The sequence below is a fragment of the Nomascus leucogenys genome, chromosome 8, assembly GCF_006542625.1.
Source record: "Nomascus leucogenys isolate Asia chromosome 8, Asia_NLE_v1, whole genome shotgun sequence".
NCBI lineage: Eukaryota > Metazoa > Chordata > Mammalia > Primates > Hylobatidae > Nomascus > Nomascus leucogenys.
Genome location: NC_044388.1, coordinates 105,731,958 through 105,750,028, shown reverse-complemented (window position 1 = coordinate 105,750,028; position 18,071 = coordinate 105,731,958). Strand labels below are relative to the sequence as shown.

The 18,071-nt window shown below is 56.5% G+C and overlaps 1 protein-coding gene across 2 annotated transcripts; it reads left to right on the top strand.

Annotated features, from left to right (window-relative positions):
- Window positions 1-4,874: 4,874 nt before the first annotated feature.
- On the top strand, window positions 4,875-13,086 carry C8H9orf50 (chromosome 8 C9orf50 homolog). Of its 2 annotated transcripts, none has more exons than XM_030818004.1 (7): window positions 4,875-5,581; window positions 5,819-5,909; window positions 6,013-6,129; window positions 9,964-10,127; window positions 11,697-11,859; window positions 12,042-12,186; window positions 12,857-13,086. In XM_030818004.1, the coding sequence occupies exons 1-7, from the start codon at window positions 5,077-5,079 to the stop codon at window positions 12,962-12,964; spliced, it is 1,293 nt and encodes a 430-aa protein (XP_030673864.1). In that variant the 5' UTR covers window positions 4,875-5,076; the 3' UTR covers window positions 12,965-13,086. The 2 variants fall into 2 exon arrangements, with proteins under 2 accessions (XP_030673864.1, XP_030673865.1); XM_030818005.1 differs by having other exon boundaries at window positions 5,077-5,581; window positions 9,967-10,127.
- The last annotated feature ends 4,985 nt before the right edge of the window (window positions 13,087-18,071 follow it).

Here is an 18,071-nt window from a genome sequence, read left to right as displayed (position 1 = left end):
GCTAACATCACTTCCGGGCGTTTGGGGGCGTGGCCATGACTGGCCCCACCCCCTAGTTCAGCTCGCCCCTCCCCCCCGGGGGCTCCGGATTTAACTTGACTTCTTTTGAAAAGTAATTTAACTTATTTTATTTATTTTGTTTTTGAGACAGAATCCTGCTCTGTCAAGCAGGCTGGAGTGCAGTGGCGCGATCTCGGCTCACCGCAACCTCCGCCTCCCAGGTTCCAGCGATTCTCCTGCGTCAGCCTCCAGAGTACCTGGGACTACAGGCGTGAGCTACCACACCCAGCTAATTTTTGTATTTTTAGTAGAGACGGGTTTTCACCATGTTGGCCAGGCTGGTCTCGAACTCCTGATTTCAAGTGATCCGCCCGCCTCTGCCTTCCGAAGTGTTGGGATTATAGGCGTGAGCCACCACGCCCGGCCTAATTTGACTTCTTTAAAAAAAAATTACAGACGGGGTCTCACCCTGTTGCTCAGGCCGATCTTGAGCTCCTGGCCTCAAGTGAGGCTTCCACCTCGGCCTTCCAGACTGCTGGGATTACATGCGTGAGCCACCGCGCCCAACACAGGTTACAGCTCAAAACTTGACTAAATTGACTTTTGGGAATCTAGAAGGACCTCCCGAACTGAAAAGAGCAGCAGCGTCGCCCTCTCCCCGTCCCCAGCACGTACAACAGTTCGTTTGGAGGCTGCAGGCTGGACTTCTAAAAACGAGTGTTGTGCGGGCTTTGAGTAAAAAGGGAAAAAGAAGCCAGTGGTCCTCAAATCCACCCATCTCCATTAGCATCTTAAAATAATACCGACCCCCAAAAACAAATAAAATAAAAAGAAATACTCATGGCAGTGCCATGGGATTCCCACTGAAATGAGCAAAACAAGCCCACGACGTTTCCATTCCCAAAGCGTGGCCCTTCCCTAGGCTCCTCCCGTGCAAAGAAATTCTGGAGCTATCTCCGAGGCAGCAGTGATGGAAACGCGAGCTTGCAGGTGGGTAGAGCCTGTTAACATCTCTGAGCTTCAGTCTCCTGCCAGAAGAAGAAGTTGAGCAACATAATAATTACTGAACTTCTGATGCTGTGAGAGGGTTAAACTTGTGGGACATTGCACTTCAGACCTTCAGCTCAGCACCTGCAGTGGGTTCTCAGGAAATGGAAGCTGTTATAATGACAATATTCACCTTAAGTTCATTTTTCCTATACTATTAATAATATCCTTGTGTTGGCAGGGCGCGGTGGTGCACGACTGTAATCCCAGCATTTTGGGAGGCCAAGGCAGGTGGATCACCTGAGGTCAGGAATTTGAGACCAGCCTGGCCAACATGGCAAAACCCTGTCTCTACTAAAAATACAAAATTAGCCAGGCATGGTGGTGCATGCCTGTAGTCCCAGCTACTCGGAGGCTGAGGCAGGAGAACAGCCTGAACCTGGGAGGCAGAGGTTGCAGTGAGCCTAGATCGCGCCATTGCTTTCCAGCCTGGGTGACAAGAGCGAAACTCTGTCTCAAAAATAAATAAATAAAATAATAATAATACTATCCTGGTGTTCCTTCCTCTGGGCGATGCACACAGAAGGTGCTTAAAGTGTGTTTGCTCTAAATGTGCTGAAAGCTACAGGAGAAAGGGGATGCTAAAAAGCCCCTTCTGCATTGAGTCCGCAGGATGTGTGTATGTGCATATTATTTGGCATCCCCTCTAGACTATTCTAGGTCACAACTGCTACCCCTGGTCTGAGCCCCTCTCCCAGGCTTCATTTTGTGTGTCTCTAAGCAAAGGGATTGATCCTGGGCAATTTCAATCGGTGGGGGTGTCCGGAATCCTCCGCCAGGGGGCAGCTCTGATCCAAGCTCTGCATGCCTAAAAATCCAGCCGTCTTATTTCCTGTCAACAGAAGAGCAAGCCTCTTCCCCACACCCACGCTCCAAGGCCTTCCCAGGACTGGCCAGCTCCCTGACCTCAAAGCCTCTGGCATCTCTGAATTCCCAAGTCTAGCGCATAGTAGTTGCTTGATAAATGTTTGCAGAGTGCAAGGGCTGGAGGGCTCCTTAGAAACCATCTAGTTAGGCCAGGCGCAGTGGCTCACGCCTGTAATCTCAGCACTTTGGGAGGCCGAGGCGGGCGGATCACGAGGTCAGGAGATGGAGACCATCCTGGCTAACACGGTGAAACCCTGTCTCTACTGAAAATACAAAAAAATTAGCCGGGCATGGTGGCGGGCACCTGTAATCCCAGCTACTCGGGAGGCTGAGGCAGGAGAATGGGGTGAACCCGGGATGCGGAGCCTGCCGTGAGCCAAGATCGCGACTCCGTCTCCAAAAAAAAGAAAAAAAGAAACCGTCTAGTTAATCTGGTGTTTCTCAGCCATTAAAAAAAGTCACATACCCTTTAAATAAATACAAAAATATCTCCCTCCCCCACTCAATATTGTAGCTCTCCAGGAAAGTATGTCCCTCCATCCCTGGTGAGAAGCATTGACAGAAAATAGAATATATCTTTGGCGACGTGTCCTCTAGTGAGTCACTCTGTTATCTGAATTACAAAGTCGTTTCTTCATTTTCAAATTATGAAACTATGCCACACCAGTGAAATACTCATGTAAATGACCTTTGTCTCCCACCCCAGCTTCACGATACTATGAGCTTCCTCTCGGCCCTCTCCCAGCCAACATTCAGTGACAAGGCCCAGGGAGTCCTGAGAAAGAAGATACTTCTCCAGGATCACACAGCAAAACAGCGGACCATGGACTTGAAAGTGGGTCTGTTTTTTGCTTTTTTTTTTTTTTTTTTTTGAGAGACAGAGTCTCGCTCTGTCTCCCAGGCTGGAGTGCAGTGGTGCGATCTCGGCTCACTGCAAGCTCTGCCTTGGGGGTTCACGCCATTCTCCTGCCTCAGCCTCCTGAGTAGCTGGGACTACAGGTGCCCGCCACCACACCCGGCTAATTTTTTGTATCTTTGGTAGAGACAGGGTTTCATCGTGTTAGCCAGAATGGTCTTGATCTCCTGACCTCATGATCCTCCCGCCTTGGCCTCCCAAAGTGCTGGGATTATAGGCGTGAGCCACCGCGCCCGGCCTGGGTCTGTTAATTTATTTATTTCCTTCCTTCCTTCCTTCCTTCCTTCCTTCCTTCCTTCCTTCCCTCCCTCCCTCCCTCCTTCCTTCCTTCCTTCCTTTCTTGATGGAATCTCACTCTCTATCCCAGGCTGGAGTGCAGTGTTGCGGTCTTGGCTCACTGCAAGCTCCGCCTCCCGGGTTCACCCCATTCTCCTGCCTCAGCCTCCCACGTAGCTGGGACTACAGGCGCCCACCACCACGACCAGCTAATTTTTTGTATTTTTAGTAGAGACGGGGTTTCACCGTGTTAGCCAGGATGGTCTCGATCTCCTGACCTCGTGAGCTGCCCGCCTCGGCCTCCCAAAGTGCTGGGATTACAGACGTGAGCCACCGTGCCTCGCAGGGTCTGTTCATCTCTAGGTCCATTGTATTCTGACCGCCTGGTCTTGGGGTGGAAGTTCTACTTCCAGAGCCACCCAGCCTGAGCCTCCCAGATCTGGAAGGGGTAGTAGGCCTGGCTGCCCTGGTCAGAGTCCCAGTGCCCCAGGTAGCTGCGGCCAGGGCATCCAGGGCACAATAGCCCCACCCTTAGTCCCCAGGCCTCAGTGACCACTGCTACTCAGATGCCCGGGATGAGGGACGGATCACAATGACCCTGAAGCGGCCCAGAGGCAGCCGGGAGGGGCTGGGAGAGGCACCAGGCAGGGAAGATGGGCTCTACAGCCTGCCTGTAGAGAGCTTTAAACTCACAGGACCTTCTCAGGCCCCGCCCAGAAGCCCACCAGGGTGAGTGTGACACTGCCCAAGAGCCAGCTCAGAGCTGACAACAATCTGGGAGTGGGGTGTGGTTGGGAGGAAGCAGGCTTAGAAACCCCTCAGTGTCAGAGCTGGGAGTAAGACTGGGGCTCTGCCTCCCAAAGGGGGAGTTTGTTAAAAGTCTGTGTCTTGGCCAGAAGTGGGGACTCATGCCTGTGATCCCAGCACTTTGGGAGGCCAAGGCAGGTGGATCACTTGAGCCCAGGAATTCAAGACCAGCCTGTACAACATAAATACAAAAAAATTCTACCCCATTTCTACAAAATATACAAAAATTAGCCAACTTTGGTGGTGTGTGCCTGTAGTCCCAGCTACTCAGGAGGCTGAGGCAGGAGGATCACTCGAGCCCAAGAATTTGAGGCTGCAGTGAGCTATGATGGTGCCATTGCACTCCAGCCTGGGCGACAGCAGGACCCCGTCTTAGCAAGACCCCATCTCTTTAACAACAACAACAAAAAACTGTCTTGGCTCCAGCAGAGACATACTGAATCAGAATGGGGGCTGGGGGTAAGTCATCTGTATTTTCAACAGGCTCCCCACCCAGGGGTCTCTGAGGCAGCACCAGGGCTGGGAGGCTGCTGGTCAGGTCTCTCTTCCCTCAAGCTGGTTCCAGGTTTCCTAATTCCCAGTAGAGCGCTAATGACGGTAACAGCTTAAACGATTTGAACACTGCAAGGCAGGCTAAGTGCTCTCTCTACCAGCGGTGATGCCATTTCACGGCTGCAAAGAGGCAGGTGCTGCTATTATCCCCATTCTGCAGACCAGAGCCCCCAGGGAAGGCAGAGGGAAGTTAATTGGCTTGGCCAAGGTTACAAAGCTAGTAAGTGGTGGAGCTGGGACTAAATCCTAAATAATAATAACTTTTAAATACTAAGAATGGCAGCTAGTCTATGGGTAAGCTTGGCCAGCGTGCCTGGCACTGTTCCGAGCTTACTGTTCTAAGACTGGCATGTACTTGCTCATTTAAACGTCAGAGCAACCGCCAAAGTTGGCTACTCTTGCTGTCACCATTTTTCAGGTGAGGAAACAGAGGCTCTGGGAGCTCTTTCCTGAAGCCACTCGCTGTCCGCCGGGCCGGTGGCGTTCACCCCGCACCGCGCTGCCCCGCCCGGGGCACTATGGCCTGGGGCTGGACTATGCCTTCCCCACCTCATCCGGCGCCCCCAACCCACGCGCGCTGAGGGTGCGGCGAGCTGAGTGCGGGGCCAAGCATGTTCCGGCGTCGACCTCGCCCAGGGGCCCAGGAGATGGCGCCCAAGAGGCTCCCTGGCGACGGCGACTTCCGACGCAGCAGCGACCCGCGGCTGCCCAAGCTGACCCCGCCCGCGCTCCGAGCGGCCCTGGGCGCGCGGGGCTCCGAAAGCTCGAGGATCCCGGAGGGCAGCGCCGCGTGGTGGCCGGAAGGGGACGCCGAGCCCGGGGTGGGCGTCGGACTCCTCCCGCCGCGCCTGCCCGCCCTGCTCACCGAGACCCGGCGGGCCGTGCGGAAGCGGGGGCTGCTGCGGTCCCTGCTGCTGCCTCTCCTGCTGTCGGCCGGCGCGTCCCGGGAATCGGCGCCCAGGCAGCTCGGGCCTGGAGAGCGCGAGCGCCCCCGGAGGGGCGTGGCCAGGGAGGACCCCGACTTCTTGGGCGCCTTCCTAGGAGAGCTCCTCCCCAGCCGGTTCCGTGAGTTCCTGCACCAGCTCCAGAAGTGCGCCGAGGAGCCGGAGCCACTGAGTGAGGCCCCGCGGGGCCCGGGGGGCGGGCCTGAGTCATTGCCGGTGGGGGGTGGTCCCTTGTGTCCCCGCACCCACCACCCCCACCACCCAGGCTAGAAGGATGCTAATGTTAGCTGAGTATCTCAGAGCCCTCGCAACCCATCCTTGAGGGCTGGTCTGCCATCACCCCGAGGCCATATGACTAGGAAGGACCGTTCCCCAGCCAAGGCTCACAACTGTTTCCTCCTGGCTCCAGCATCCCCAGCACCGCAACATCAAAGGGGTGTGTTAGAGCACTGCCCAGGGTCTCCGCGGTGTCCCAACTGTTCGTTCCTCCCAGACGTGTGGTAAGCGTCAGTCCGCTTCTTGGTGGGGACGGGGTTGCCATCGATGTTTCCAGGGCAGGACAGCCTGGCCACTCATGCCAGATGTGGCCTGTTTGTCTTTAAGGGGCCAGTCATCGAACCTCCAGGATAGTCTTACGAAGATTTCGCTCCAGCAGACACCTACTCTGGGGCCCCTGAAGGGTGATCACTCACAATTCACCACTGTCAGAAAGGCCAACCAGTGAGTGATGGGCGGGATAAGGGTAGGGTAGTGGAGGAAAGGGGTATTTCTTTCTTCCTTTCTTTCCTCTTTCGCCCATGAATGTATTCATTTATCCACCTATCTACCCATTCATCCATCCTTACATACGTCTGTCCGTGAATCAGATCTTCTACAAACCCATTCAAGATTCATTCGCCAGTTCATCAATGAATCAACTCATCCATTAATGAGGTCTTCTACCAACACATAATTCATCCATGAATCCATTCATATATTCATTTTCCCATTCACCCATCCATCCTTGCATCCATCTTATCCATGAACCAGGTCTTCTACAACCTGTTCATGAATCTCCATCTATCCATCCATCCTTCTGTCCACCCATTCATCTATCACGAACCCATGACTCCATCCATCCATACATTCACTCACCCACCCACCCATGAATCAGGTGTCCAGTGGATCCATTCATCTACCTGGCCAACCAGCTAGCCAGTCATTCATCTAAAACTCCCACACTTCGGCAGGGCACGGTGGCTTACACCTGTAATCCCAGCACTTTGGGAGGCCGAGGCGGGCGGATCACGAGGTTAGGAGATCGAGACCATCCTGGCTAACACGGTGAAACCCCGTCTCTACTAAAAATATACAAAAAAACAAAAAATTAGCCAGGTGTGGTGGTGGGCACCTGTAGTCCCAGCTACTCAGGAGGCTGAGGCGAGAGAATGGCGTGAACCCGGGAGGCAGAGCTTGCAGTGAGCAGAGATTGTGCCATTGCACTCCAGCCTGGGCAACAGAGTGAGACTCCGTCTCAAATAAAAATAAAATAAAATAATAAAAAATAAAACTCCCACACTTCTGTCCATCCATCCATTGATCCAATGATCAAACATCCACAAATCCTTCCACCCACTTGTAAACCCAGGACACTGTCCATCGCTAATCTAGTCATAAAGCCATCCACAAACCTACCTACCCATCTACGTTAATCATCCCGCCACGCATCTGTCCCTCTACCCATACATTCATAGTTCAGTTCTATTCAGACCCTTTCATTAACTCACCCATCAGTCCATCCACCCATCAACCCACCCACCCAGGCTTCCATCTTTTTACCCATCCCACCATCATTTGTCCATTTCTTACTCTAACTTTTATTAGGTTTTACTATATGTTGAATATTGGGAGAAAAATAAGGGATGGAGGTAAGAGAAGAGCCCAGGCAATGGAACCTACCTGGGCCTAGACACCATAGTTTTAACACAGGGGGAAAAGAAGACAGAAACAGTTCTTCCAGGTTAAAATTCCTCCAGGCTTAAGCAGGGTTGAAGGGTGAACGGCACTGCCCATGAGTTTAAAGACCAGGGAGAGTAAATACATCACAAACATATCATTCTGCCTCATCTCATACCCGCAGCAGACAAAACTAATGGATCATATTTCCCCACTGAGCCTCAGAACCCTTCGTCACACAGTACTCCAGGCAGATACCCCTGATGGATCAGAGTAGGAACTAGAAATGGAACACATGGCCAAGCATGGTGGCTCATGCCTATAATTCCAGTGCTTTGGGAGGCTGAGGCAGGAGGATCGCTTGAGCCCAGGAGTTTGAGACCAGCCTTGGTAACATGGTGAAACCCTGTCTCTACAAAAATTACAAAAAATTAGCTGGGCGTGGTGGTGCATGCCTGTGGTTCCAGCTACTCGGGAGGCTGAGGCGGAAGGATTGCTTGAGCCTGGGAGGTTGAGGCTGCAGTGAGCCAAGATCGTGCCACTGCACTCCAGCCTTGGCGACAGAGCAAGACCCTGTCTCAAAAAAAAAAGTGAAACACATTTACCAACCTCAGAACTTTCAACCAATCAGGCCAAATATACACATGACTTCTCACAAGATATAATAAATAAAAGTATGGAATTCATTCTCTCAAATGTGAGCAAAAGCAAAGACAAACACAGACTTTCACATTCAAGAGCAAATACTTGAACACCTTACTGTGTGTGAGATTCCCTGGTAGGCCCCCTGCAGGGGACACTGGAGTGCCTCAGAACAGGCTCCTGTGGCCCTCGAGTGGAGATGCTGAGATTTCAGGCAGGCGGGCAGAGCTGGGTTATGCCTTTGCCTGGCCCTGCAGCCAGCAGAGAGCAGGGGTTCCTGAGCAGACAACTGTTGGATGACTAGGTCCCAAGGCATGTACCCAGGCACTGTCCTGACATCTCTCAACTGCTTGGCTCTTTGGGGGCTGATGAAAAGCATTCCCTCCGCATCTACACAGACATACAGATGTGGTCAGATGAACAGATGCAGACATAAATATGTGCATACTAGCGGTCAGCCATGACCTTCCTCAATAACAGAGCTATAGGTGGGTCAAGCAGGCCTTCCCGCAGCCTTGTCCTTGAGGCTGATTTTTTTTTTTTTTTTTTTTTTGAGACGGAGTCTCACTCTGTCGCTGGGCTGGAGTGCAGTGGCGCGATCTTGGCTCACCGCAATCTCTACCTCCTGGGTTCAAGTGATTCTCAGCCTCTTGAGTAGCTGGAACTACAGGTGCACGCCACCGTGCCCAGCTAATTTTTTTGTATTTTTGGTAGAGACAGGGTTTCACCATGTTGGCCAGGATGGTCTCGATCTCTTGACTTTGTGATCTGCCTGCCTTGGCCTCCCAAAGTGCTGGGATTACAGGCGTGAGCCACCACACCCAGTTGAGGCTGAAATTAATAACAATAAATGGAACAATGTTATCTATGAAATATACATAAAACAGATACCCTTGATTAAGGCCAAACCCTGTGCCAGGCCATGTCCTAGATGCCTCATGTAAATCATTTGATACTCACCAAACCCAGGAGGATGGTATTATTGTGCCTATAATTTAAAGGGGGAAAAAAAACTGCCAAATGGAGACTTGGAGACAGTCTGCCAAAGGTCATGTGGCTGGGATGGGGCATGATTGAGATAGAGAGTTACAATAAGAACAGTTCAGGCTGTCGGGCGGTGGCTCACGCCTGTAATCCCAGCACTTAGGAAGGCCAAGGGGGGTGGATCACTTGAGGTCAGGCATTCGAGACCAGCCTGGCCAATAAGGTGAAACCCTGTTTCTACTAAAAATACAAAAATTAGCCGGACGTGGTGGCGGGCGCCTGTATTCCCAGCTACTGGGGAGGCTGAGGCAGGAGAATGGCGTGAACCTGGGAGGCGGAGCTTGCAGTGAGCCGAGATCGCGCCACTGCACTCCAGCCTGGGCGACAGAACGAGAATCTGTCTCAAAAACAAAACAAAAACAAAAACAAAAACAGCTCCCAGTTAGTGATGTTTGCTCTGGGTCCTGCAGACCCTGGGCTGGATGCTTCTACAGCCCATTTCCTTTCTTCACAACCCTGTAGAGTGGGCACAGTGATTCCCATTTTACAGCTAAGAAAACAGGCTCAAAAGGGTCAGGACTGAAACCCAGGACTGCATGACTCCTGGGCTGGCATTCTTATTCTCTCTGCCAAATTGCTTTACGTGCGAGGGTGCCAGCTCTGGAACCAGGATGCAGGTCTTTGCTCCATGCCTTACAGCTGCATGATCTTGGAATAGTCTCTGTGCCTCTGTTTCCTCAACTATAAAATGAGAATGATAACAGCGTTTCATGGGGGCTGTGTGCATTTGGTGGGATGGTGTATGTGCGTGCTGGAGCCTGCCTGGCGGGTAGGAAGTGCTCCGTTAAGGCTGGCTGCTGTGATTGGCGTTATCCATTCTTACAGACCAGTGTAGGGCACTTGTCCAGGATCTCACAGCGAGTCTGGGGCTGGTGGGTGTGTGCTGGGGTACAGCGGGGGGCTTCGAGCACAGGCCTCTCTCCCCTCTCTCAGCAGGCCCCACGATGCACAGGTCCCCAAGCTCAAGGCTGCCCTGACCCACAACCCCTTGGGGGAAGGCTCTAGGCCCTGCAGGCGGCGTTGCCCTTTCCGGGTGCGATTCGCTGACGAGACCCTGCAGGACACAACGCTCCGCTACTGGGAGCGCAGACGCTCAGGTAAGCAGACGGGATGGGGAGCCTCGAGACTCCGGAAAGTTCTAGCCAGGAGGGCAGAGAGGCTGTAGCTCTGGGCCCCCAGAGTGAGGGACTAGCTTGCAAAGGCCAAGAGATCAGTGATCCTGCAGAGGATGTGCCTGAACTAGCCTCCCTGGAGGATGTCAGGTTGACCTTCGAAGACCAAGCAGAGGGTCCAGAGTCCAGTGGAGGTGTTCCAACGCGGGCGGCACCTTGGACTGCTGGCTGCCAAGGGGTTCCCATACGCCGTATCTGCCCACCTTGAAACCCGTCACCAGAGCCTCCGGAGCCCACACTTGCTCCCCTCCCCAGTCCCCACAGCCTACAGTGGCTGGAGGAGGTCCAGATGCCATTGGATGCATCTTCCTTCGACATCCATGAAGGCAGACCTCGAAGCCTGCCTGAGGAGGTGCCCAGAAAAGCCGGGAAGAGGAAACTTTCTCTCTCCTGGAGACAGTTGGCACTGCCTGGTCCAGCAAGGAAGCTAAGAGCCACCAGACCCTGGATGTAATGGTGTCCGTTTTGCAGTTCCCAGTGAGTTTTCTGAAGTGTGTTTTGAGAAGCAGGCGAGAAGTCCCTGTTCTTACTCTGGTATAACCTTGACCAAGCTCCACCTTTTTCTGTGTGCCCAGCCTCTTCTCAGGATCCAGCAGCCCCCAGGGCCCCCAACAGTCAACGTCCTCTAGCTGTTTATTGAGCACCTACTATGTGCAGTTTCAGGAAATGTCTGCCTCAAGGTCTAGCTGTAGGCGATGCCCTGCAAACCTAGGACCTTCGCTGATTTGGGAGGGATCTGATGCAATCCCCTTACCATCACAGGAAGCTGGAGTTAGAAGCTGTGATTTTTGCCCAACTTCTGTGTGTTTGGTGGGGAAACCAAGGCCCCAGAAGCAGAATGGGCTTGTGTGGGTGACACAGAGCCACAAATAGAAGCCAGAGTGCCCCCGGGCCCCTCCTGGGATTCCAAGGCCAGGACAAGCCCAGGAGAAACAATTTCATGTGAATAGCAGTTGGTGCATACAGGAGATGATTCCGTGTCAGCCACTGGCCATAAGGAGCTATCATGGTGTCCAGGCCAGCAGGGTGCCGAGGAGACGTGGGGGCCAGCCTGCTGCTTCCCAGCCCTTTCCACCCTGGGGCAGCCATTGGGGAATTCAGGGTCCTTGGACCACCTCGTATGGCTGCTGTTGGACAGGAAGAGCCCCCAGCCCTGAGCCAGCCCTCCCTGAAGCCCTCAGCACTCTCAGCGTGGTTGCTGGGATTTCTATGATGGGGTAAGCGGTCTCCCCACTGCGAGAAAGGGGGCACGCTTCCGGCTGCAGCGTGAGTGGGGGTGCGCAGGGGCACGGCTTGGGTATAACAGAAACAGTCATGCCAGGTGGTTTTAAAACCCAAGCCTTCTCTGGAGGCAGCCAGAAGGCGCTGGGGAGCCTGGGGTTGCCATGGAGACAGGGCTCTGACCAGCCCTGCCTGCCAGAGGGAGGAAAAGAGGGTGGGGGCACCAGTGCCCTCCTCCCGGGCAGAGATCTCACCCCACCCTCTCTCCTGCAGTCCAACAGAGCGTCATTGTGAACCGGAAGGCCGCCTTGCCAGTGGCGTCAGAGCGGGTGTTTGGGAGTGTGGGAAAACGGCTGGAGAGTTTGCCCAAAGCCCTATACCCTGGGGCCAAGGAGGAGACCCTGACCAGCTCCTCGTCCTGGGACTGCACTGGCCTGTGAGGCTCCGGGGAAGGGGATGGGACTCTCGGACATTGCCAGGGCTCCCCACCCCCTTTGCCTACAGACCTCGCCACCCAGCAGCAGGCGGGTTGCCAGTGTGGGTCCTCAAGGGCTCTGCCAGCCATGGGTGGGCCGGGGACTCAGAGTGCAGGAAGCTCATGGGGTCCTGTCTCCCCAGGTCCACCAAGAAGCCACAGGGCTACCTTTCTGAGGACACCTCCGTGAACGGCAGCCTGCCCTTCTGTTCATGGAAGAAGGCCGCTGCTCAGAGGCCGCAAAGCGGCCTCCGAGCCTTCTTGGACCCCCACGGCCACCTGGAGCAGGTGGGCAAATGGTCTTGCTCTCGGAGCTAGAAGCTGGTGAGCCCCTGCTGGCAGCTGGCCCCGGGAGCAGCCCTGTTTGGTGGGGTGGCTGGGGCTGGAAGTGGACCCTCCCGGCGAGCCAAGTCACCGTGGGCGCTTGCAGTGGCCACGCCCTGTGTTCCTGCATCTCCCTCAAAGGGCAGCAGTCAAGGGGTGGCTCTAAGCCAGGTGCCTGGGTTCCGATCACAGTTCCTTTCTGCATCTCCCCTCCCCTCCCCTCCCCTCCCCTCCCCTCCCCTCTCCTCTCTGCTTTTTTGAGACAGAGTGTTGCTCTGTCGCCCAGGCTGGAGTGCAGTGGTACAATCTTGGCTCACTGCAACCTCTGCAATGGGGACACCTGCCACCACACCCAGCTAATTTTTGTATTTTTAGTAGAGATGGTGTTTCACTATGCTGGCCAGGCTGGTCTTGAACTCCTGACCTCAGGTGATCTGCCCGCCTCGGCCTCCCAAACTGCTGGGATTACAGGCATGAGCCACTGTGCTCAACCTTGCATTTGTTTTCTCATCTTTTAAAATGGGGCTGACAGCACTACCTGCCCAACAGGGCTTCAGCATAGAATCCCGCTGGCAGCCCAGTCCCCTGCCCCAAGGTCCTGGTAGCAGCCAGCTGGTCCTCTGTCTCACTCTAGGAGTCCCTCCTGCCCAACCGGGTGCTGCAGTCGGTCCTGAAGCAAGGCCGCCCTAAGGGGTACCAGCTCCTCCTGGCCTCCGCAACACTGCAGCCAGATCAGAGGTGAACACTCGCGAGCCCAAGGCCAGGGGCACACAGGGGCCAGGCAATGAGGAGCGTCCTTCCTTGCCCCACAAATAAAGGCACATCCCAGGTGGCTGGGACCTGCCAGTAGGTCTCACACCACAAGCCTTTCTGGGCACCTGATTGCTGGTCTCTGGGGGTTCCTGGAAGGAAGGGGATGGAGACACAGCCAGGATGAGGCTGAGGGGTGGGGACAGGGCATCTCTGGGGTTCAGGACTTGTACCAAGTGAACCCCTCTTCTGGAAGGTGGGAGAGCCTGCCACATACCTCAAACCTGGGAACATGCTGGGCACGATGGTCCCCGCCGGTAATCCCAGCACTTTGGAAGGCCGAGGTGGGAGGATGGCTTGAGCCCAGGAGTTTGAGACCAGCCTGAGCAACATAGACCCTGTCTCTTAAAAAAAAAAAAAAATAGCTGAGCGTGGTGGTCCACGCCTCTAGCCCCAGGTACTTGGGAGGCTGAGGCAGGCAGATCGCTTGAGCCCAGGAGATTGAGGCTGCAGTGAGCTGTGATCCTGCCACTGCACTCCAGCCTGGGTGAGACTGTGAGAACTTGTCTCAAAAAAAACAAACAACAACAACAACAACAAAACCCAAAAAACTTGGGACCAAGCCTCTGTTGACCTAGATCAGCCCACACCCGAAGCAGGCACCTGCTGGAAACTCAGCCTAGGGGTGGAGAACCCCCACTCCAAGCCTCTGTCCTCCCGCTCCAAGCCTCCATCTGACATCCACTATGGAGTGAGGGCGTCCAGACTCCAGCCTAAGGAAGAGAGCCCTGTGTTAGTCTCATGCGTTTCCCCAGCAGGGTTGGCACCCTCTGGTCCCAGAAGGCAAAGCACCTGTGTGGGACGGGTTGGGGCCCACTGTTTCTCTCCTAGTCTGGGGATGAGGGGGTGGATGTTCAAATCTGCATCAGGAGGTGGTGAAAGACAAGGTGGCAGGCACTGACTGACCCAGCACCCCCAGGCCACCGCCAAGCCCCTGCCCACCAGGTTTGCCCCTGCCACACCTGCGTTCCAGCCCCCTGGACAAAGTTTGAGCTGCCGCGTCTCTCCCTTAAGCTGTCAGTGGCCCCCAGCCCCGCGCCATTGCCCAGGATCCGGGTCTTTCTCGCCACCTCCTGGCCGCTGAGGAAACAGCAGGGAATCCACACCCTGACGCCTTGTTTAATGGCAAAGGAATGGGCTGCAAACGGTGGGATTGGGCTGGGCGGTGGCTGGTGGGGGTCCTTAGGGCCTGGATGGGTTGTGGATGGGGGGGGGCCTTTTGGGAGAGGCGCCCTGACTCCAGAAGAAGGGCAATAGAGCTAGGCTTAGTTTAGACAAACTCTGCGGGGATGGGAAGAAGACAGCACTGCCACCGCCCCTCCACTGGGTACCTGATTGCTGGACTCTGGGGGTAACTGGAAGGAAGGGGGTGGAGACACATCCAGGACGAGGAATGGGATTCAGTCCCTGGGACGTCCCCTCCCTTCTGTCTCCCTTTCTGGACTTTCACGCCCCGTCCCCGACCCAGGCTATTTCCTGGAGAGCCTGCGGGTCTCAGCAGGCCTGATTCTACGGCCCCTCCTCCAGGTGGCCTTGCCCAGCCCACCTCGCCCTCTCTGAGCCTCAGTTTCCCCCAAGGGTCGCAGCGGGCCCCGGCCCCTGCGCCGGCTGCAGCGCCGCGCCGCGCCCACGCGGGGGCAGTGTTGGCCTGGCTTTGGCGCCGCCTGGCGCGGCCGAAACTTCTCAGCCTCTCGCTCCAGGGTCGGAAACTTTTCCCCTCGCGCGGCGCTCGCGCCCGCCCGCCTCCGCCTCCGCGCTGCTGGCTCCGCACAGCCCCGCTCCGGCCGCGCGACCTCCTGGCACCTGCTCCGAGCCCGCGGCCGGCCCTGGCGGGTGGGGGGAAACGCGCCGCCCCCGCCCCCCAACTTCCCTCTCTCTCGCTTTTGTTGTTCAGCCCAAAATTGCTAGGCTTGCAGCCGTGCGGCAGCGCCCAGCACTAAAGCCGGAGTCCGCGTGGAGCGCCCGGGGCGGGTCTCGACGCCTCCGCGGCCCCCCCGCGACCCCGGACTCCACGCCCTTGCCCGCGCCGGGGGCACCACGCCGGTGGGGGGGAGCTGGGCGGGGCCTGCAGGGAGACCTGGCCCCCGCCTCCCGCTTATCCCTCCCCTTCCCCCTTTCCCCTCCCCCTCCCCTTCCCTCCTCCCCGCTTTCCCATCCACCTCTCCCCTGTGGCTCGGCCCGCAAGGCGCCGGGATCCCGCAGCGCTCCTGTCCGCTCCCTGCGCTGCCCGCTCCCTCCCCGCAGACCACAGACGGAGGACGGAAGCCTCAGTCCCGCCGCTTTTGGCACTCACACCCACCACCGAGATACGCACCCCGAGACACACACAGGCACACCACAGGGCCACACCCACACGGTACACAGACAAAACAACGCCCCACAGACACCCCCTTCAGACACACACACCACACACATACACGGACTCCTGCCCTACAAACAGCCGGTGCACACAGGCCTACCTCACACATACACGGCCTCTCACGGGGTCTCCCAGAACCGCAGCCCCCACATTCGGGGTCACCTGCTGCCCTGGAGGGCCAGACGCCTCCCCCTGGCCCTCTGTAGCCACTTGTCTGTGCACCAGCGTGTCCCCCACCATGAACTTGGGGTGACCAAGGAGGGGATGAGGAGGAGAGGGAGCGAGGCATTCAGGGGATGGACCCATTCCCAGCTGTTCCCCGGGGGCCCTCCGGGGGCCCATCTCTCACCCTCTTTGGCAGAGACCCCAGACTGCGGGCCTCCCCAGGGGCCCCAACAGGGCCCTTTTCCATGGGGCATTTCCACTCAGGGCTGGCGGGGGTGGGGGAGTTGTGGTGTGGGCGGCTGCCCCTCCTGGGCTTCAGGAAGCAGCATGTCGGGGAGGCCAGGAACGCTCTGCTCCCAACTCAGACCCATCTGAGCAGCTGGGATCAAGGCAGGCGCACCCCCCACCCCCACCCCTCCCATTGGCCATGGGCAGTCCTGTGACCAGCCAGGGCAGGGGAGAGTGGGAGCCCGGTCTAGTTGGGTGGCGGGGGAGGAATGACTCTGACCCAAGGCAGAAGGCAGAGCTGGGAGAGGCAGGTCACTGCCCCTTTCTAAGTGTCCCCACCTCCCCACGCCTCTGCACCCCTGCAAGCTGGCTCCTTAGCCCGTTTGCTGATAAGGACACTGAAACCCCGAGGGCTCAGGCGGTCTCACCTGGGCGTGCTGGCGGTGCCGACTGGAGCTGGAACTGGTCCTACAGATGTCCTGCGCCAGCAGAGCCCTCGGCGGCACACACAGGAGCTCTCTCCTAAGCCGCTCTCTGTAGAGAGCCTTTGGTTGTTGGGGAAGCCAGGGCCCAGAGAGGCTCAACTCTTTCTCAAGATCACACAGTTACCAGGTGTTGGAGTGGGCATTCGCACTCAGCACCTCTTCACGGGGAAGCCCCGTCTCCCGCTGAACGCAGTCCCGTGGAGGCTGCTTCTTCGTGCCGCACATGGGGCACCTCGGAGCAGGGAGGATCAGGGCAAGGTCAAGGAAGGAGAGGCGTTTACTTGGAGAGGGTGGAACTAGGCAGGTGCACAGGGTCCGGAAGGAGCTGGAAGCCTCAAGGCTGGTGGGCAGGACCCACGACTGGAGTGGGGAAGAGGGGGCTGGCTCCAGGCAGGAGCCTGGTGGGAGGGAGAGGAGGGAGCCGGGAGCCAGGAGCCAGGAGCCAGGAGCCAGGGAGCGCTGTAGATACAGGCCCAAGGGAAGCCAGCCCCAAGTGGGGCTCCAGGGATGGGAGCTGCCCCACGGGCTGATTGCCATTCTGCAGTCTGCTCATTCAGCTCTGTTATGGACTGAACGTGTCCCCCCAAAATTAATATGCTGGAACCCCAGGTCTGATGTGATGGTTTGAGGAGGTGGGGCCGTTGAGGGGTGATCAGGTCATGAGGGTGGACCGTCACATGTGGAATTCCTGCCTTTATAAAAGAGGCCCGAGGCAGGGCGCTGTGACTCATGCCTGTAATCCCAGCACTTTAGGAGGCCGAGGTGGGTGGATCACCTGAGGTCAGGAGTTCGAGACCAGCCTGGCCAACGTAGTAAAAACCCATCTCTACTAAAAATACAAAACTTAGCCAGGCATGGTGGTGGGCACCTGTAATCCTAGCTACTGGGGAGGCTGAAGCAGGAGAATCACTTGAACCCAAGATGCGGAGGTTGCAGTGAGTGAGCCGAGATCATGCCACTGCACTCCAGCCTGGGCAACAGAGCAAGATTTTGTCTAAAAAAAAAAAAAAAAGAAAGAAAAGAAAAAGAGGCCCCAGAGAGGCCTTGCCCCTTCCTCCTTGTGCGGATACCGCAAGAGGCCAGCAGTGTGCAACCCGGAGGAGGGCCCTCACCGGAACCTGACCATGCCAGCGCCCTGATCTCGGACTGCCAGCCTGCAGCCTGGGAGGAATACACTCTGTTGCTTCGGAGCCGTCTAGGCACTGGTCATCTGTTAAGCAGCCCAAAGAGACTCAGCCAAGTACCACACCCGTGCTGGGCCCTGAGTGGGTACCTGCCTGGGCAGCCCCGCCCCTGGGAGCCTAGAGTCATGGGGAACGTCGCTCAAATTGGGCAGTTCCAGGATGCAGTGACAAGTGCTGGGATGGGAGGCCTTGGGAGCAGAGAGCAGGACCTCAATCCTCTGTGCAGGGCATGGGGTGGACACCTGGGCTTTCTGACAGCAGCCAGGTGGGGGCGTGGTCAGAACACAGAGGAACACAGGGAAAGGCAAGTGACTGCTACTGCCTTTCCGGTCCCACAGGAAGGCTGGTGATGCAATTCTCAGCATGGACCAGGGGAGGAAACAGACATGGAAGGGCTGTTGAGCAGGCAGAGGGAAGGGCTGGTGTTCCCCTAGCCAAGATAGACACACACACACACACACCACACACACACACACCCACACCACACCACACACACACACACCACACCACACACACACACCACACCACACACACACACTACACCACACACCTGCCTCCCAGCCGTGTGGGGCTGCCCAGCGCTCATTCCAGCTGCTCTGCCTTTATCGGGGCCATTTG